Source organism: Oncorhynchus mykiss, chromosome 26, assembly GCF_057628025.1.
Source record: "Oncorhynchus mykiss isolate SJ-2025 chromosome 26, ASM5762802v1, whole genome shotgun sequence".
NCBI classification, from domain to species: domain Eukaryota; kingdom Metazoa; phylum Chordata; class Actinopteri; order Salmoniformes; family Salmonidae; genus Oncorhynchus; species Oncorhynchus mykiss.
Genome location: NC_143047.1, coordinates 1,579,584 through 1,597,259, shown reverse-complemented (window position 1 = coordinate 1,597,259; position 17,676 = coordinate 1,579,584). Strand labels below are relative to the sequence as shown.

The 17,676-nt window shown below is 43.4% G+C and overlaps 1 protein-coding gene across 1 annotated transcript in view; it reads left to right on the top strand.

Annotated features, from left to right (window-relative positions):
* The window catches only part of fam184aa (family with sequence similarity 184 member Aa), a 91,931-nt gene that overhangs the window by 14,126 nt on the left and 60,129 nt on the right, over window positions 1-17,676 (top strand). The window contains exons 5-7 of the mRNA XM_036963531.2: window positions 294-479; window positions 9,510-9,632; window positions 13,898-14,059. Coding sequence (XP_036819426.1) covers window positions 294-479; window positions 9,510-9,632; window positions 13,898-14,059 — 471 coding nt within the window. The remainder of the gene's footprint in view (window positions 1-293; window positions 480-9,509; window positions 9,633-13,897; window positions 14,060-17,676) is intronic.

Sequence of the window (17,676 nt, the reverse complement as noted above, 5' to 3'; positions counted from 1 at the left end):
TATACATAGTTTATAATTTCTTTAGCGGATTTTAAAACATCAACATATTGATTTTAAGAACCATTGGGTTCCATTAGTAACACTGCAGAAACTGCTGTGCTAAGATGAAAGTAGCCCATCTGCTCTAGAGCTAGAGCAGTGTTAGTCAGACCAGATAATTGATCTATTAGATTTCAACTGTGGTTTGTTTCATTACAGCCATCACGTGTAAATGTTTCATGTATCTATGGCCCTTCGGATCTGCCAGGGTGTGAAATAAATCTTGGCTATTCCCCCCCCTCCCCCTTCCCAAGTCCCTTCGCGAGGAGAGGCAGGGCTATGAGAAGGAGCTAGCGAGGCTGAGGGGCAAATACGAAGAGGAGGGTGTGAGATTCAAAGAGGCCCAGGCACAGGCACTAGAGGAGCTGTCGGAGAAACACAGGGCGACGCAGGAGAGTGCACAGAACGCTGCAGAGAAGGAGAATAATCTATTGATGGCTGTGAGTATCATGCACACACACTGCCCTACACACTGTTGTTTACACACTATTTAATACACTCAATTTATGCTACACTCTGTGCACACACACACTCAAGCCCAGTATCTATACATATATTCATATACAATGTGTGTGCACAGAGTGTGTGTGTGTGCACAGAGTGTAGCATAAATAGAGTGAATTAAATACACCCCCAAGCCTACATATAGTGCCTTCAGAAAGTATTCACAAACCTTGACTTTTTCCAAATTTTGTTGTGTTAGTCTGAATTTAAAATTTATTAAATTGAGGGTTTTTTGTCACTGGCCTACACACAATACTGTCAAAGTTAAATTATGTTTTTCAAAATGTTTACAAATGTATTAAAAATGAAAAGCTGAAATGCTTTGAGTCTAAGTAGTCAACCCGTTTGTTATGGCAAGCCTAAATAAGTTCAGGAGCAAAAACTTGCTACACAAGTCACATAAGTTGCATGGATTCATTCTGTGTGCAATAATAGTGTTTAACATCATTTTTGAATGACTACCTCATGTCTGTACACCACACATACAATTATCTGTAAGGTCGTCCCTCAGTCGAGCAGTGAATTTCCAACACAGATTCAACCACAAAGACCAGGGAGGTTTTCCAATACCTCGCATATAAGATGCCCTTACTGGTAGATGGGTATAAAAAAAAGCAGACATTGAATATCCCTTTGAGCATGGTGAAGTTATTAATACACTTTGGTTGTGTATCAATACACCCAGTCATTACAAAGATACAGGCGTCTTTCCTAACTCAGTTGCCGGGCAGGAAGACATGAGACAAATGGTGACTTAGAAACAGTTAAATGGCTATAGTAGAAGAGAGCTGAGGATGGATCAATGACTTTGTAGTTCACTCTTTGGTTGAAGGATCTACAATCACTAATGACAAGGCCAATGAAATCCGCACCTCGCTGGAAACTCCACCTTCCACAGGTGATAGGCATGAGGCATGGATTCATTCCTTCAATTATTCCCCTCTTTACCTTGATGTGAACGGGAACGATTCACGGTACTAAAACAAACAATTGGAAAACGAGACTGTCGTATGTTGCTCCAACTAAATTCCCCCATAGTGGTAGAGCCTGCTCACCCCCTGAACATTTGTGCTAAAGGTTGTACTTGTTCTCATAAGATTTCTTATCATGCCCCCTGTCATGCGGATATACAGTTGAAGTTGGAAGTTTACATACACCTTTGCCAAATACATGTAAACTCAGTTTTTCACAGTTCCTGACATTTAATCAGGGTAAAAATTCCCTGTCTTAGGTCAGCTAGGATCACCACTTTTTTTTTTAGAATGTGAAATGTCAGAATAATAGTAGAGAATGATTTCAGCTTTTATTTCTTTCATCACATTCCCAATGGGTCAGAAGTTTACGTACACTAAATTAGTATTTGGTAGCATTGCCTTTAAATTGTTTAACTTGGGTCAAATGTTTAGAGTAGCCTTCCACAAGCTTCCCACAATAAGTTGGGTGAATTTTGGCCCATTCCTCCTGACAAAGTAGGTGTAACTGTGTCAGGTTTGTAAGGCCTCCTTGCTCGCACACGATTTTTCAGTTCTGCCCACACATTTTCTATAGGATTGAGGTCAGGGCTTTGTGATGGCCACTCCAATACCTTGACTTTGTTGTCCTGAAGCCATTTTGCCCCAACTTTGGAAGTATGTTTGGGGTCATTGTCCACTTGGAAGACCCATTTGCAACCAAGCTTTAACTTCCTGACTGATGTCTTGAGATGTTGAATTTTTATGGTGGTTTTTGAGCAGTGGCTTCTTCCTTGCTGAGTGGCCTTTCAGGTTGTCGAAATAGGACTCGTTTTACTGTGGATATACATACTTTTGTACCGGTTTCCTCTAGCATCTTTACAAGGTCCTTTGCTGTTGTTCTGGGATTGAGTTGCACTCTTTACACCAAAGTACGTTAGTCTCTAGGAGACAGAATGCGTCTCCTTCCTGAGCGGTATGACGGCTGAGTTGGTCCCATGGTGTTTATACTTTGTACTATTGTTTGTACAGATGAACGTGGTACCTTCAGGCGTTTGGAAATTGCTCCCAGGGATGAACCAGACTTGTTGAGGTCTACAATTTTTTATCTTGGCTGATTTCTTTAGATTTTCCCATGATGTCAAGCAAAAAGGCACTGAGTATGAAAGGTAGGCCTTTAAGTACATCCACAGGTACACCTGCAATTGACTCAAATTATGTCAATTAGCCAGTTAGAAGCTTCTAAAGCCATGACATCATTTTCGGGAATTGTCCAAGCTGTTTAAAGGCACAGTCAACTTAGTGTATGTCAACTTCTGACCCACTGGAATTGTGATACAGGGAATTATAAGTGAAATAATCTCTGAACAATTGTTGGAAAAATTACTTGTCATGCACAAAGTAGATGTCCTAACCGACTTGCCAAAACTATAGTTTGTTAACAAGAAATTTGTGGAGAGGTTGATAAACAAGTTTTAATGACTCCAATACTAAGTGTATGTAAACTACCGACTTCAACTGTAGCATTTCTCTGAAAGATAGAATCTATGTGTAGTTTGTCTCAGCTTGGAGCACACTCGAACCAGTGCGTTTGTACATTGCCACGTACTGCGTACAAACTCCCTGGAAAGACGTGTAGCATAATTGAGTATGCTTGGAATTACCGATGGCGACTTTCCTTTCCTGGATGTCGGTACCTGGGCTGGGACCGAGGTGCAGGAAGTGGAGATGGATTGTGTGGTCAGAGGAAATATCTTGTCTGCCTGGTTGTAGGGTATGCGGTAGCTGCCTGCGCCCAACCCACTCCTGTGCGCTCTGTTGCCTTTTACGGGATGCTTCTCGTAGAGGGCGACCAGGTTTGGTGGGTTCCCCCTGCCACCTGTGTCTGCGTCGGTCAAGTACCGCTTGCCTCTCTTCCCAGACTTGTTTATGAAGAGTCTTAGTGATCCAGTCCTATGTGGACTTTCGAGACTGGGCTAGCTACACGAGCTCTGCTTAGCGTGGCGAGCTAGCAATTACTAGCTATTCCTGCCTCTCCATGGTGAGGTAGCCCTCTTGTTAAGTATATGTAGTATAAATGTCACTTGGTTTTTCTAAATGGACTGTGCTGCGGTCAAAGAGGCTAGCTAGTATATCTTATGCTAAAAAGCCTCCTAGCTAACGTTGGTTAGCATGCGTAACTTCCAGCGAGTGGAACTTACTCAAAATTCCCCAGCGTTATGGCAACCCTATTCCTATTTTCAGTTCCGGGAGTTGGAGGGAGTTAAGGAAACGGGGTCGCGTCCACCTCCGATAAAGAAGCAGCCCATCGAGCACTTGACTGGGGTAACCCCTGCAGTGAGATCATGCAGATCATCCAGCTTTTGTCAAATTTACATAAGATTTGAGGTTTCATAGCAGGTTAGGAGAACTTACGGAGCAGGTTAGGATAATTAACATAGCAGGTTAGGAGAATTAGGTTAAGGTTAGGAAAAGAGTTAGGATCCCTTCTAACTATGACCCCGGATCAAGGGGTTTTGGTATGGGTACTACGTCAGCCATTGCTAGAGCCCCCTGTGCCCGTAAAGAGGCCGGGCTTCATGAAGGCTATGCAGTCTCATGGAAGCACAACGTACCCTGAGTGTAAAAACCATTAGGGAACACCTGCTCTTTCCATGACATGGACTGACCAGGTGAATACTGTAATACTAACATGTTTCAAGCAGACCACCATAGTCCCTGTGCCCAAGAACACTAAGGTAACCAGCCTAAATGACTACATCAACACCATTATCCCAGAAACCCTAGACCCACTCCAGTTTGCATACCGCCCAAACAGATCCACAGATATTGCAACCTCTATTGCACTCCACACTTCCTTTTCCCACCTGGACAAAAAGAACACCTATGTGAGAATGCTTTTCATTGACTATAGCTCAGCGTTCAACACCATAGTGCCCTCAAAGCTCATCACTAAGCTAAGGACCCTGGGACTAAATACCTCCCTCTGCAACTGGATCCTGGTCTTCCTGATTGGCTGCCCACAGGTGGTAAGGGTAGGTAACTACACATCTACCACGCTGATCCTCAACACGGGGCCCCCAACACGGGTGCGTACTCAGTCTCCTCCTGTACTCCCGGTTCACTCATGACTGCATGGCCAGGCACGACTCCCAACACCATCAATCAGTTTGCCGATGACACAACAGTGGTAGGCCTGATCACCAACAACGATGAGACAGCCTATAGGGAGGAGGTCCGAGTCCTGGCCGTGTGGTGCCAGGATAACAACCTCTCCCTCAATGTGATCAAGACAAAGGAGATGATTGTGGACTACAGGAAAAGGAGGACGGAGCACGCTAATTCTCATTGACGGGGCTGTTGTGGAGCAGGTTGAGAGCTTCAAGTTCCTTGGTTTCTACATCACCAACAAATTATCACGGTCCAAACACACCAAGACAGTCGTGAAGAGGGCACGACAAATCCTATTCCCCCTCAGGAGACTGAAAAGATTTGGCATGGGTCCTCAAATCCTCAAGAAGTTCTACAGCTGCACGATCGCGAGCATCCTGACTGGCAAGGCCGCAAGGCACTACAGAGGGTAGTGCGTACGGCCCAGTACATCACTGGGGCCAAGCTTCCTGCCATCCAGGACCTCTATGTCAGAGGAAGGCCCTAAAAATTGTCAGACTCCAGCAACCCTAGTCATAGACTGTTCTTTCTGCTACCGCATGGCAAGCAGTACCGGAGTGCCAGGTCCAAAAGGCTTATTATTACCTTCTACCCCCAAGCCATAAGACTCCCTGACGAATTGAGGCTGTTCTAAGGGCGAATGGGGGTGCAACTCAATATTAGGAATGTGTTCCTGTTTGTACACTCAGTGTAAGTTGGAAGCTTGTCCATGTTTAATGCTGCCCCCTCTGTTACCCCGTGTTCCACCGAGTTCAAAGGGGTATATCAATCTCCCCAGGGTCAGAGTGACAAATTGGGTCACTGTCCACAAGGTGGCGCTCCTCCCCCATAGGTGTCTCATTCCTACCTGTAGCTCACTATTCCCTAATGAGGTGTCTAGTGATACAGGTTATGGGCTCTCTAGGCGATTAGTTGTTGGTAGCAGAGTCGAGGGAATGATCAGGGTTGGACACGACCACGCTGTTATCCCATACAATCTCTGTGGTTCATATGAGCCCCCAAATGTTTGTCTCCAGCTCAACGCTTTTCATTCCTAGGAATTAGATTCAATTACAAATCACCTGTCTAGTACAACAGAACGGGTTCATTTTTCTGTCCCATTTCCAACTAGATTACAAGGCACTTTGTCGACATTGCCTATGACTGATCGGTAGGGTAACCTCTTTTTCTTCCTTGAGTCTATTTTTAATGGGTGCGGTCCAGCTGGTTACCAGAACTCATCTTACCACTAAACTGAGTGGGGCTTCTAGTGACAATAGTATCCCCAAGTGACAAGGCCAATCGGGGTACTTCTCTGCTTTAGGCAAACCTTGGCACATACTGTAAACCGAGTTCCACAGTGTTTCACAGGTGTTAAAAGTCTGCCATATGTGAGTTTGATGAAAAGTGTTCCTTCTCCATGTTCAGACACACAGTTGTCAAGACTGGTGGAAATGGAAGAAGAACCAAGTAAGTGTTACACACATCCATGCTACTATCTTCTATTTAATCTCTCTAGGCTTCATAAGAAACCAGAAAAAGAGCTGTCTGACTCCAGCTCAGCGCATTCCGTTTCTGGGTCTCGAGCTAGACTCATTCATGTATCACACTTTTCTATCCCAATAGAGGGTGCCCGGGTTCCGGCTCTGCTTCGCCACATTTTGGCTGGGTCACGCACTGCATTTTCGCCAGTGCCTATGTCTACTGGGGATGATGGCTTCTGTGATGGTAGTTGTTCCCTTGGGGCTATTGTTCATACTGCCCTGGACATGTACTGCAGCCTAAGTCTGTCACTTTGGGTGTCCCTGTCAGGCCTACGGGCCATGGCCCAGTGGTGAGATTCTCTGCTATTGTCAGGGGCTGAGTTGTCAGGGGCAAGGTGATCACAACAGACGCTGTACGAAGGCAGCTCAATTTGGCGGGTATGGATACTGGTGTGGCACACCCTGCATGTCTATTAACCACATTATCTGGAGCTTCCCCCTGTTTTTGTTGGACCGCTTGTTCTAGTCATAACCGACTATGTCAGTGGTGCCGTGCATCAACAGATAGGGAGAGACTCACTCTCTCTCTCCCTCCTAACCTTGGCTCGCTTTCACTTTGGGTGACACGTCCCCGGTTGCCTCAACTCAGATTTTTTTAAGCAGGTGAGACCCTCTCTTTTAGGAGTTGAGGCTCTCCCAGGTATGGGACATTTTTCGTCAGGGCCGACATAGATCTTTATGCATTGTGAGAAAACGCATCTATTTTTCTTGATGATGAACCCGATTGCCCCGTTGGGACCGGATGCTCTGGGCCACCAGTGGCCTCGGACCCTCCTTTCTGTGTTTCTGTCAGTGGTTCTGATTCAGCCCATCTTGGAGGGGGTGCGCCAGGAGGACTTACCATTGATTCTTATGGCCCCCCGTTGGCCCAGGCAGTCTTGGTTCACAGAGAACATTCACCTTTTGGGCGGGGACCTGTGGATACTCCCATTGCGCAGGGACCTGTTGTCCCAGGCACATGGGCAGGTTTGGCAAGTCAGGTGAGAGATTTGGTTCCTATGTGCCTGATGGCTAGAGGTTTACTGCCTTATGTTATTGCTACCATTCAGTCTGCAAGGGCGTCCTCCACGAGAGGGTTTTATGCATATAAGTGGCAAACGTTTGTGCTCTGGTGCCAAGATATAGCACTTGTTCCTTTTCAGTGCTCTGTGTTCCTACAGGAGCTTTTCAAGTGTTTTTAATTTTAAAAGTGTACATTGCCGCTGTCTGGTGGGAATTGACGGAACCTCACCGGGGGCGGTCCTAAACCTATTGCACCCACATGGGACTTGGTGCTGGTTTTGGAGGCACTGTGTGCAGCTCCCTTTAAGCCTCTGGAGTCAGTAGATCTGAAGATCTTCTCCTACAAAACCTCCCTGCTCATGGCTTTGGCCTCTGCTAAATGTGTTGGGGACCTCCATGCGTTATCCATACACCCTTCCTGTTCTCAGTTTGACCCGGGCGACTATAAGGCGGCGTTGCGTTCAAATGTGGCCTTTGCCCCGAAAGTCATGGGTATGTCCTACAGGTCCTTAGCTTTTGAGCAATTTCCCTTTTCGTCTCCTCCTTTTGCTTCTGAAAAGCAACAGAGGTAACATGCCCTGTGTCCACACGTACATTGAGCGGAGCCGGGATATCTGTTTATGTGACCAACTTTTTGCCTGTTTTGCTAATCCAGCTCACGGCAGGGCACTCTTTAAGCAGCGTCTTTCCCCCTGGATTGTGGAGGCTCTCTCTCTGACATTTAGCAGCAAGGGTTACCTAGCAGTGTTCGTTCCCACTCTACCAGGGGTCTGGCAGTATCTTGGGCATTGTTTAAAGGATTTACTATAGGAGATATTTGTGCTGCGGAGAGTTGGGCATCACCACACACTTTTGTGAGGTTAATCATTTGGATGACACTGCTCCCAGTATAGCACACAGTATTCTTACAGCTGGGACATAAGTAAGTCACTAGGCAGTGCACTGTGTGTGCAATATCCAGACTACCGCATCTGCAGTGGTCAGGTCTTGGTGGTCTGCCATGGGCCATTTCATTTAGTATCTGTTGGGGTCGGCTTGTTGACTGACTGAAAGCGAACGTAACATTTGGCCCCACAGGTTCCTGGGCTCGGTGAAGAGGGGTATGAATCCAAGCCTCACGCTTATCACCTGTGGAAGGCAGGGGCATCCAGCGAGGGGTGGATTTTATTGGCCTTGTCATGTATCTTGTACCTCGATTCCCTCCTTCGGGGAACAGTAATTATAATTGACAGAGTGAAATTAAGGAAGCCTGTTCAGAATATAAATCTTCCAAGACATGCATCCTATTTGTAACAAAGCACTAAAGTAATACTGCAAAAAATGTGGCAAAGCAATTCTGTTTTTGTCCTGAATACAAAGTGTTTTGATTGGGGCAAATCCAATACAACATATTACTGAGTACCACTCTCCATATTTTCAAGCATAGTGGTGGCTGCATCATGTTATGGGTATGCTTGTAATCATTTATTACTGGGAAGTTTTTCTGGATAATGGAGCTAAGCACAAGCAAAATCCTAGTGGAATACTTGTTTAGCCAGCATCGCTACTCTGGACGGTTTTGACTTAAAATATGTGGACAACTACAAATACCTAGGTGTCTGGTGAGACTGTAAACTCTCCTTCCAGACTCACAGTAAGCATCTCCAATCCAAAAGTAAATTGTCTTCCTATTTCGCAACAAAGCATCCTTCCCCCGTAAAACTGACCATCCTACCGATCCTCTACTTCTGTGATGTCATTTACAAAATAGCCTCCAACACTCTACTCAACAAATTGGATGCTGTCTATCACAGTGCCATCCGTTTTGTCACCAAAGCCCCATATACTACCCACCACTGCGACCTGTCCCTCAAGTTAAGCACAGAAATGTCAATGACTGTCAGGCAAATTTTAAGTTTTCTTTAAACAGCAGTCTCAGTGCGGGATTGAGTTATATAATCTATAATTTTTATTAAATGAAAATGTAGTCTAATAAAGTTATTTAAAATGGCACATATTATATTAACTTGCCATTTTTTATGAAAGGTTTTAATGAAATATAGACCTACTAGTCCTATATTCTTAAATTATTTTACATTCATCAGCATTATGATTTCCAGTGCTCTTGATAGGTTGTTATTTCACTGGGGGCGGGAATATAAAACCTAGACGAAGAAAGTTGCAGCTGTCCGTTATCAATGTGAGATCAGCTAAATCACTGGTTTGCACGATGATGCATTTAATCTCCCTCCAGTATCCTTTTAAGAAAACCAGTGCACCATGCAAAGTTAAGCTTCTTTGTTGCATCTCAAACTCATCTGGGTATTGACCGTCTCTTTAGGAAATGGGGCAGGAGTTTGAGATTCGGCGACTCTCATTGGAGGAGCAGAAGAACTGTCTCCAACAGCAACTGGACAACCTGAAGAAGGAGCTTTCTGCCAAGCTCAATATAGCCAATCAAGAGGTAAGGAAAGTCTTTGGCATAAACCAGGTTTCCATCCAATTATGCAAATAACGTACCTGTCAGATAAAAAAAAATCATGACAGGCCAGATTACAACTCTCAAATTGGCAGTACATTTCCTAAACGTCGACAAAACAAAATTGGCTAGAGAAGGGCCAATCAATTTTTTGTCAGTGGTTAGATAATGCGACAAATTGCAGTGGGAACTATTTCTTGGGCAATTGCTGATATAATTACCACCATATTGAGTTAAATTTGCAGTCATACGATGCTATGTTATGTGGTCCTCCCACTACCTCGACTTGAAGAAGCATGCACAGTTTAGTAGGCTTCAGATAAAATAAGTTATGATGAACTACACAGGGTGGTGAAAGTGCACCAGTAGATCGAGTGTTAATTGGTAAGCTGGTGACATTATGATCGATGCTTGCCTGCCAATTGACAAATACTAATTATCCTGTTCTTATGTAGGCCTCCCTCTGCCCTGTATCTTTGAGCTGTTGGCTAAAGCGCATGTCAAGACCAGAGTCAGCACGTTTGAAATAGTTCCTACTGCAGTTTGTTGCATTATCACAGACTTTTTGCACCAAAACCATCAATAGAGTTAAAAGTGGGATGGAAACGCATAGAATTTCAGTTTTTTTATTCTGTGAATGAAAAGTTATATGACAAAGTGATTTTTGTGTGCGCAGCCTTTGATTTGCAAGAAGCCAGTTTGATGGAAATGCACTGCTGCTCGTAAAATGTGCATATTAATTTGTGCAAACTAAAATCTTGAAAATCGTTCCACAAATTGATGGCTGATTTCTTTAAAAGTCCTTATTAGCAGTTTAATTCATGTTTATCTTCATTACAGCAAACTTAACTGATTCATGGTATCGTATCCCATTGTGTTCTCTGTTACTGTTCTCAGTGCAGCCGTAGTACATGGATTGGAAAATAGCTTGAGCATCTGCATCTTGTTTATTGCAAAATTTTACCATTTACCATTACCATTCTGAAAAATCCAACACCAATGGCATGGCTGCAAAGCTACCAGTAATTGACCAAAGTTTTTTTTTTTTTTTCCTATATCAGTTAAGAACAATGACGGCCTAGGAACAGTGGGTTAACTGCCTGTTCAGGGGCAAGTTCAAATCGGGGATTTGAACTTGCAACCTTTCGGTTACTAGTCCAACACTCTAACCACTAGGCTACCCTGCCACCCCAAGTTACTGGAATTTTGGTTGATTGCCATAGGTTTTCTGTTAATTATTGGAACGTTGGTAACTTATACTTTTTAATAACTTTTAAAACATGTACATATATAATATTAATTCTTTATATCTGTGTCCATGAGTTTCTAGTAGATAGACCGTATGGTTCAAGAGAAAATAGCCGAATTAATGAAAAAAGTGTCAAAACAACAATGCCATTATTTTCAATTACCTCTGCAACTCGTCATGAGTATTGACTTTTTTCACGACTGCCACTAGTTTGACGCAAAAACATTGACAACAAATATATATTGACATAGAAAAATAAATTAAATCAAATCTAATTTGTCACATGCTCCGAATACAACCGGCGTAGACCTTACAGTGAAATGCTTACTTCCAAGCCCTAACCATCAATGCAGTTTAAAACTAAAACATAAAAAATAAGAAATAAAAGTTACAAATAATTAAAGAGCAGCGGTAAAATAACAATAGCGAGGCTATATACAGGGGGTACCGGTACAGAGTCCGTGTGCTAGGGCACCGGTTAGTCGAGGTAATATGTACATGTAGGTGTCACGTCCTGACCTTAGTTCCTTTTTTATGTCTCTATTTTGGTTTGGTCAGGGCGTGAGTTGGGGTGGGCATTCTATGTTTTGTATTTCTGTGTTTGGCCTGGTATGGTTCCCAATCAGAGGCAGCTGTCTATCGTTGTCTCTGATTGAGAATCATACTTAGGTAGCCTGTTCCCACCTGTGTGTGTGTGGGTAGTTGTTTCCTGTTTTGTCACCTGATAGGACTGTTTCGTTTTTTCGTTGTTTCACCTTTGTTATTTTGTGTTCAGATTAATAAAGTTAACATGGACACGTACCACGTTGTATTTTGGTCCGATCCTTCATATTCTTCATCAGACGAGGACGAGAATCGTTACAGTAGGTAGGGTTAGAAAAGTTAATATGTTTAATATGAAACCCTCATATTAAACACCAATGGTATTCACAAAGTTAGTTGATGGTTTATATTTTGGATAATGTGTTACAGCTTTGTCATTCTATTTATTTTTGTTTTTAAGTCATCTTATTTAATAATGTAATATATTTTGTGATGAGGCCACACAGGGGGGCAGAGGTAATTACGCTGTTGATCACGCTCTCCGTAGCCAATGTGAGCAAGACCTTTTAAACAGGTCAACATTCACAAGGCTGTGGGGCCAGACAGATTACCAGGACGTGTACTCAGAGCATGTGCGGACCAACTGGCTAGTGTCTTCACGGACATTTAAAAATTCTCGCTGACCGAGTCTGTAATGCCAACATGTTTCAAGCAGACCACCATTGCCCCTGTGCCCATGAAAGCGATGGTAACCTGCCAAAATGACTACCGCCCCATAGCACTCACGTCGGTAACCATGAAGTGCTTTGAAAGGCTGGTCATGGTTCACGTCAACACCATCATCCCGGAAACACCTAGAACTACTTCAATTTGCATACCGTTCCAACATATTTCAATCGCACTCCACACTGCCCTTTCCCACCTGTTCAAAAGGAACACCTATGTGAGAATGCTGTTCATTGACTACAGCTCAGCGTTCAACACCATAGTGCCCTCAAAGCTCATCCCTAAGCTAAGGACCCTGGGACTAAACACCTCCCTCTGCAACTGGATCCTGGATTTAATTTGACGGTCCGCCCCCAGGTGGTAAGGGTAGGTAACAACACATCCTCAACACGGGGTCCTCTCAGGGTTGCGTGCTTCATCCTCTCCTGTACTCCCTGTTCACCCACGACTGCGTGGCCAAGTACGACTACAAAACCGTCATTAAGTTTGCTGACGACACGACGGGGGTAGGCCTGATCACCGACAATGATGAGACAGCCTATAGGGAGGTGGTCAGAGACCTGGCAGCGTGGTGCCAGGACAACAACCTCTCCCTCAAATTGATCAAGACTAAGGAGCTGATCGTGGACTACAGGAAAAAGAAGGGCCGACCACGCTCCCATTCACATCGATGGGGCTGTAGTGGAGCAGTTCAAGAGTTTCAAGTTCCTTGCTGTCCACATCACCAGCAAACTTTCATGCTCCAAACACACCAAGAAAGTTGTGAAGAGGGCATAACAATGCCTTTTCCCCCTCAGGAGACTGAAAAGATTTGGCTTGGGTTCCCAGATCCTCAAAGTTGAGAGCATCCTGACCGGTTGCATCACTGCCTGGTATGGCAACTGCTCGGCATCTGACCGTAAGGCGCTACAGATGGTACTGCGTACAGCTCAGTACATCACGGGGGCCAAGCTTCCTGCCATCCAGGACCTATACACTAGGCAGTGTCAGAGGAAGGCCCAAAACATTGTGAATGACTCCAGTCACCCAAATCATAGACTGTTCTCTCTGCTTCCACACGGCAAGCGGTACCAGAGCACCAAGGTCCAACAGGCTCCTTAACAGCTTCTACCCCCAAGCCATAGGACTGCTGAACAATTAATCAAATGGCCACCCAGACTATTTACATTGGACCCCCCCCCCCCCCCCCTTTGTTTTTATACTGCTGCTACTCACTGTTTATTATCTATGTATAGTCACTTTATCCTTACCTACATGTACAAATTACCTCGACTAACCTGTACCCCCGGACATTGACTCGGTACCCCCTGTATATAGCCTCGTTATTGTTATTTTATTGTTACATTTCATTTTTTTTTTAAAATTAATTTAGTAAATACTTTCAACTCTATTTCTTGAACTGCGTTGTTGGTTAAGGGCTTGCTAGTAAGCATTTCACGGTAAGGTCTACAGCTGTTGTATTCGGCTCATGTGACAAATAACATTTGATTTGAATTACAGACAACTGTGATAATCTGAAGTACCCAAAACAGCCACTAAATGTCCTTTGATAGATTACATAAAATCCTTAAAAGATACCAACATTCTGGTAGTTTTCTGGTAAACTTAGAACATTTACAGTAATAAACTCTTCCCTTTTGCAACCTTAGGCATGGCCATTCCTCTCTGCCACTACTACCTGATTTGGTCCTTGAGTTGCATGACATCTGACCTTATTTCCCATCCACTGCAGGTGTCTCACCTTCAGGAGTTGGTGAAGGAAGGGGAGCAAAACCTTGGCTCTGCACACAGCCACATCTCCAGTCTGAAGGACACCCAGGAGAAACTATGCATTGAACTGGACACCACCAGAGCCAGAGTGAGAGAGACCAGCAACCTGCTCACTGATCTGCAGGTAAGACTTTTGAGAAGATGTGCTTTATGATCAGATCTAGGATCAGCTTGCCTCACCAAATCCTCACAGACTATTTTGTGCATACCATCAAATTATATTACAAAATGTCTGATTTAATTTACTTCCAGTTAATTTAATTCCTAAATCAACCCTAGTACACTGAAAATAAACATTAGGTAACTTCTCTTATTCTCTGCTCTAAAAATAAATAATTGAAATACAGAAATCTGACAAGATCTCAAATATGTCACTACTGTATACAGTGCCTTGCGAAAGTATTCGGCCCCCTTGAACTTTGCGACCTTTTGCCACATTTCAGGCTTCAAACATAAAGATATAAAACTGTATTTTTTTGTGAAGAATCAACAACAAGTGGGACACAAGCATGAAGTGGAACGACATTTATTGGATATTTCAAACTTTTTTAACAACTCAAAAACTGAAAAATTGGGCGTGCAAAATGATTCAGCCCCTTTACTTTCAGTGCAGCAAACTCTCTCCAGAAGTTCAGTGAGGATCTCTGAATGATCCAATGTTGACCTAAATGACTAATGATGATAAATACAATCCACCTGTGTGTAATCAAGTCTCCGTATAAATGCACCTGCACTGTGATAGTCTCAGAGGTCCGTTAAAAGCGCAGAGAGCATCATGAAGAACAAGGAACACACCAGGCAGGTCCGAGATACTGTTGTGAAGAAGTTTAAAGCCGGATTTGGATACAAAAAGATTTCCCAAGCTTTAAACATCCCAAGGAGCACTGTGCAAGCGATAATATTGAAATGGAAGGAGTATCAGACCACTGCAAATCTACCAAGACCTGGCCGTCCCTCTAAACTTTCAGCTCATACAAGGAGAAGACTGATCAGAGATGCAGCCAAGAGGCCCACGATCACTCTGGATGAACTGCAGAGATCTACAGCTGAGGTGGGAGACTCTGTCCATAGGACAACAATCAGTCGTATATTGCACAAATCTGGCCTTTATGGAAGAGTGGCAAGAAGAAAGCCATTTCTTAAAGATATCCATAAAAAGTGTAGTTTAAAGTTTGCCACAAGCCACCTGGGAGACACACCAAACATGTGGAAGAAGGTGCTCTGGTCAGATGAAACCAAAATTTAACTTTTTGGCAACAATGCAAAACGTTATGTTTGGCGTAAAAGCAACACAGCTGAACACACCATCCCCACTGTCAAACATGGTGGTGGCAGCATCATGGTTTGGGCCTGCTTTTCTTCAGCAGGGACAGGGAAGATGGTTAAAATTGATGGGAAGATGGATGGAGCCAAATACAGGACCATTCTGGAAGAAAACCTGATGGAGTCTGCAAAAGACCTGAGACTGGGACGGAGATTTGTCTTCCAACAAGACAATGATCCAAAAAATAAAGCAAAATCTACAATGGAATGGTTCAAAAATAAACATATCCAGGTGTTAGAATGGCCAAGTCAAAGTCCAGACCTGAATCCAATCGAGAATCTGTGGAAAGAACTGAAAACTCCTGTTCACAAATGCTCTCCATCCAACCTCACTGAGCTCGAGCTGTTTTGCAAGGAGGAATGGGAAAAAATGTCAGTCTCTCGATGTGCAAAACTGATAGAGACATACCCCAAGCGACTTACAGCTGTAATCGCAGCAAAAGGTGGCGCTACAAAGTATTAACTTAAGGGGGCTGAATAATTTTGCACGCCCAATTTTTCAGTTTTTGATTTGTTAAAAAAGTTTGAAATATCCAATAAATGTCGTTCCACTTCATGATTGTGTCCCACTTGTTGTTGATTCTTCACAAAAAAATACAGTTTTATATCTTTATGTTTGAAGCCTGAAATGTGGCAAAAGGTCGCAAAGTTCAAGGGGGCCGAATACTTTCGCAAGGCACTGTATGTAAAATGATTAAGGGAATACCAGATACATGCACAGATATTCCTATATACAGTACCAGTCAAAAGTTTGGACACACCTACTCATTCCTGGATTTTTCTTTATTTTTTACTATTCTTTACATTGTAGAATAATAGTGAAGACATCACAACGATTGAAATAACACATAACATAAAGTGGGACAAAAAAGTATTTAGTCAGCCAACAATTGTGCAAGTTCTCCCACTTAAAAAATACTATAGAGGCCTGTAATTTTCATCATAGGTACACTTCAACTATGACAGACAAAACGAGAAAAATAATCCAGAAAATCACATTGTAGGATTTTTTATGAATTTATTTGCAAATTATGGTGAAAAATAAGTATTTGGTCAATAACAAACGTTTATCTCAATACTTTGTTATATACCCTTTGTTGGCAATGACAGAGGTCAAACGTTTTCTGTAAGTCTTCACAAGGTTTTCACACACTGTTGCTGGTATTTTGGCCCATTCCTCCATTCAGATCTCCTCTAGAGCAGTGATGTTTTGGGGCTGTTGCTGGGCAACACACACTGTCAACTCCCTCCAAATATTTTCTATGGGGTTGAGATCTGGAGACTGGCTAGGCCACTCCAGGACCTTGAAATGCTTCTTAGGAAGCCACTCCTTCGTTGCCCGGGCGGTGTGTTTGGGATCATTGTCATGCTAAAAGGCCCAGCCACGTTTCATCTTCAATGCCCTTGCTGATGGAAGCAGGTTTTCACTCAAAATCTCACAATACATGGCCCCATTCCTTCTTTCCTTTACACGGATCAGTCGTCCTGGTCCCTTTGCAGAAAATCAGCCCCAAAGCATGATGTTTCCACCCCCATGCTTCACATTAGGTATGGTGTTCTTTGGATGCAACTCAGCATTCTTTGTCCTCCAAACACGACGAGTTGAGTTTTTAACAAAAAGTTATATTTTGGTTTCATCTGACCATATGACATTCTCCCAATCTTCTTCTGGATCATCCAAATGCTCTCTAGCAAACTTCAGACGGGCCTGAACATGTACTGGCTTAAGCAGGGGGACACGTCTGGCACTGCAGGATTTGAGTCCCTGGCGGCGTAGTGTGTTACTGATGGTAGGCTTTGTTACTTTGGTCCCAGCTGTCTGCAGGTCATTCACTAGGTCCCCCCGTGTGGTTCTGGGATTTTTGCTCACCGTTCTTGTGATCATTTTGACCCCACGGGGTGAGATCTTGTGTGGAGCCCCAGATCGAGGGAGATTATCAGTGGTCTTGTATGTCTTCCATTTCCTAATAATTGCTCCCACAGTTGATTTCTTCAAACCAAGCTGCTTACCTATTGCAGATTCAGTCTTCACAGCCTGGTGCAGGTCTACAATTTTGTTTCTGGTGTCCTTTGACAGCTCTTTGGTCTTGGCCATAGTGGAGTTTGGAGTGTGACTGTTTGAGGTTGTGGACAGGTGTCTTTTATACTGATAACAAGTTCAAACAGGTGCCATTAATACAGGTAACGAGTGGAGGACAGAGGAGCCTCTTAAAGAAAAAGTTACAGGTCTGTGAGAGCCAGAATTCTTGCTTGTTTGTAGGTGTCCAAATACTTATTTTCCACCATAATTTGCAAATAAATTCATTAAAAATCCTACAATGTGATTTTCTGTTTTTTTTTTCAAATTTTGTCTGTCATAGTTGAAGTGTACCTATGATGAAAATTACAGGCCTCTCTCATCTTTTTAAGTGGGAGAAC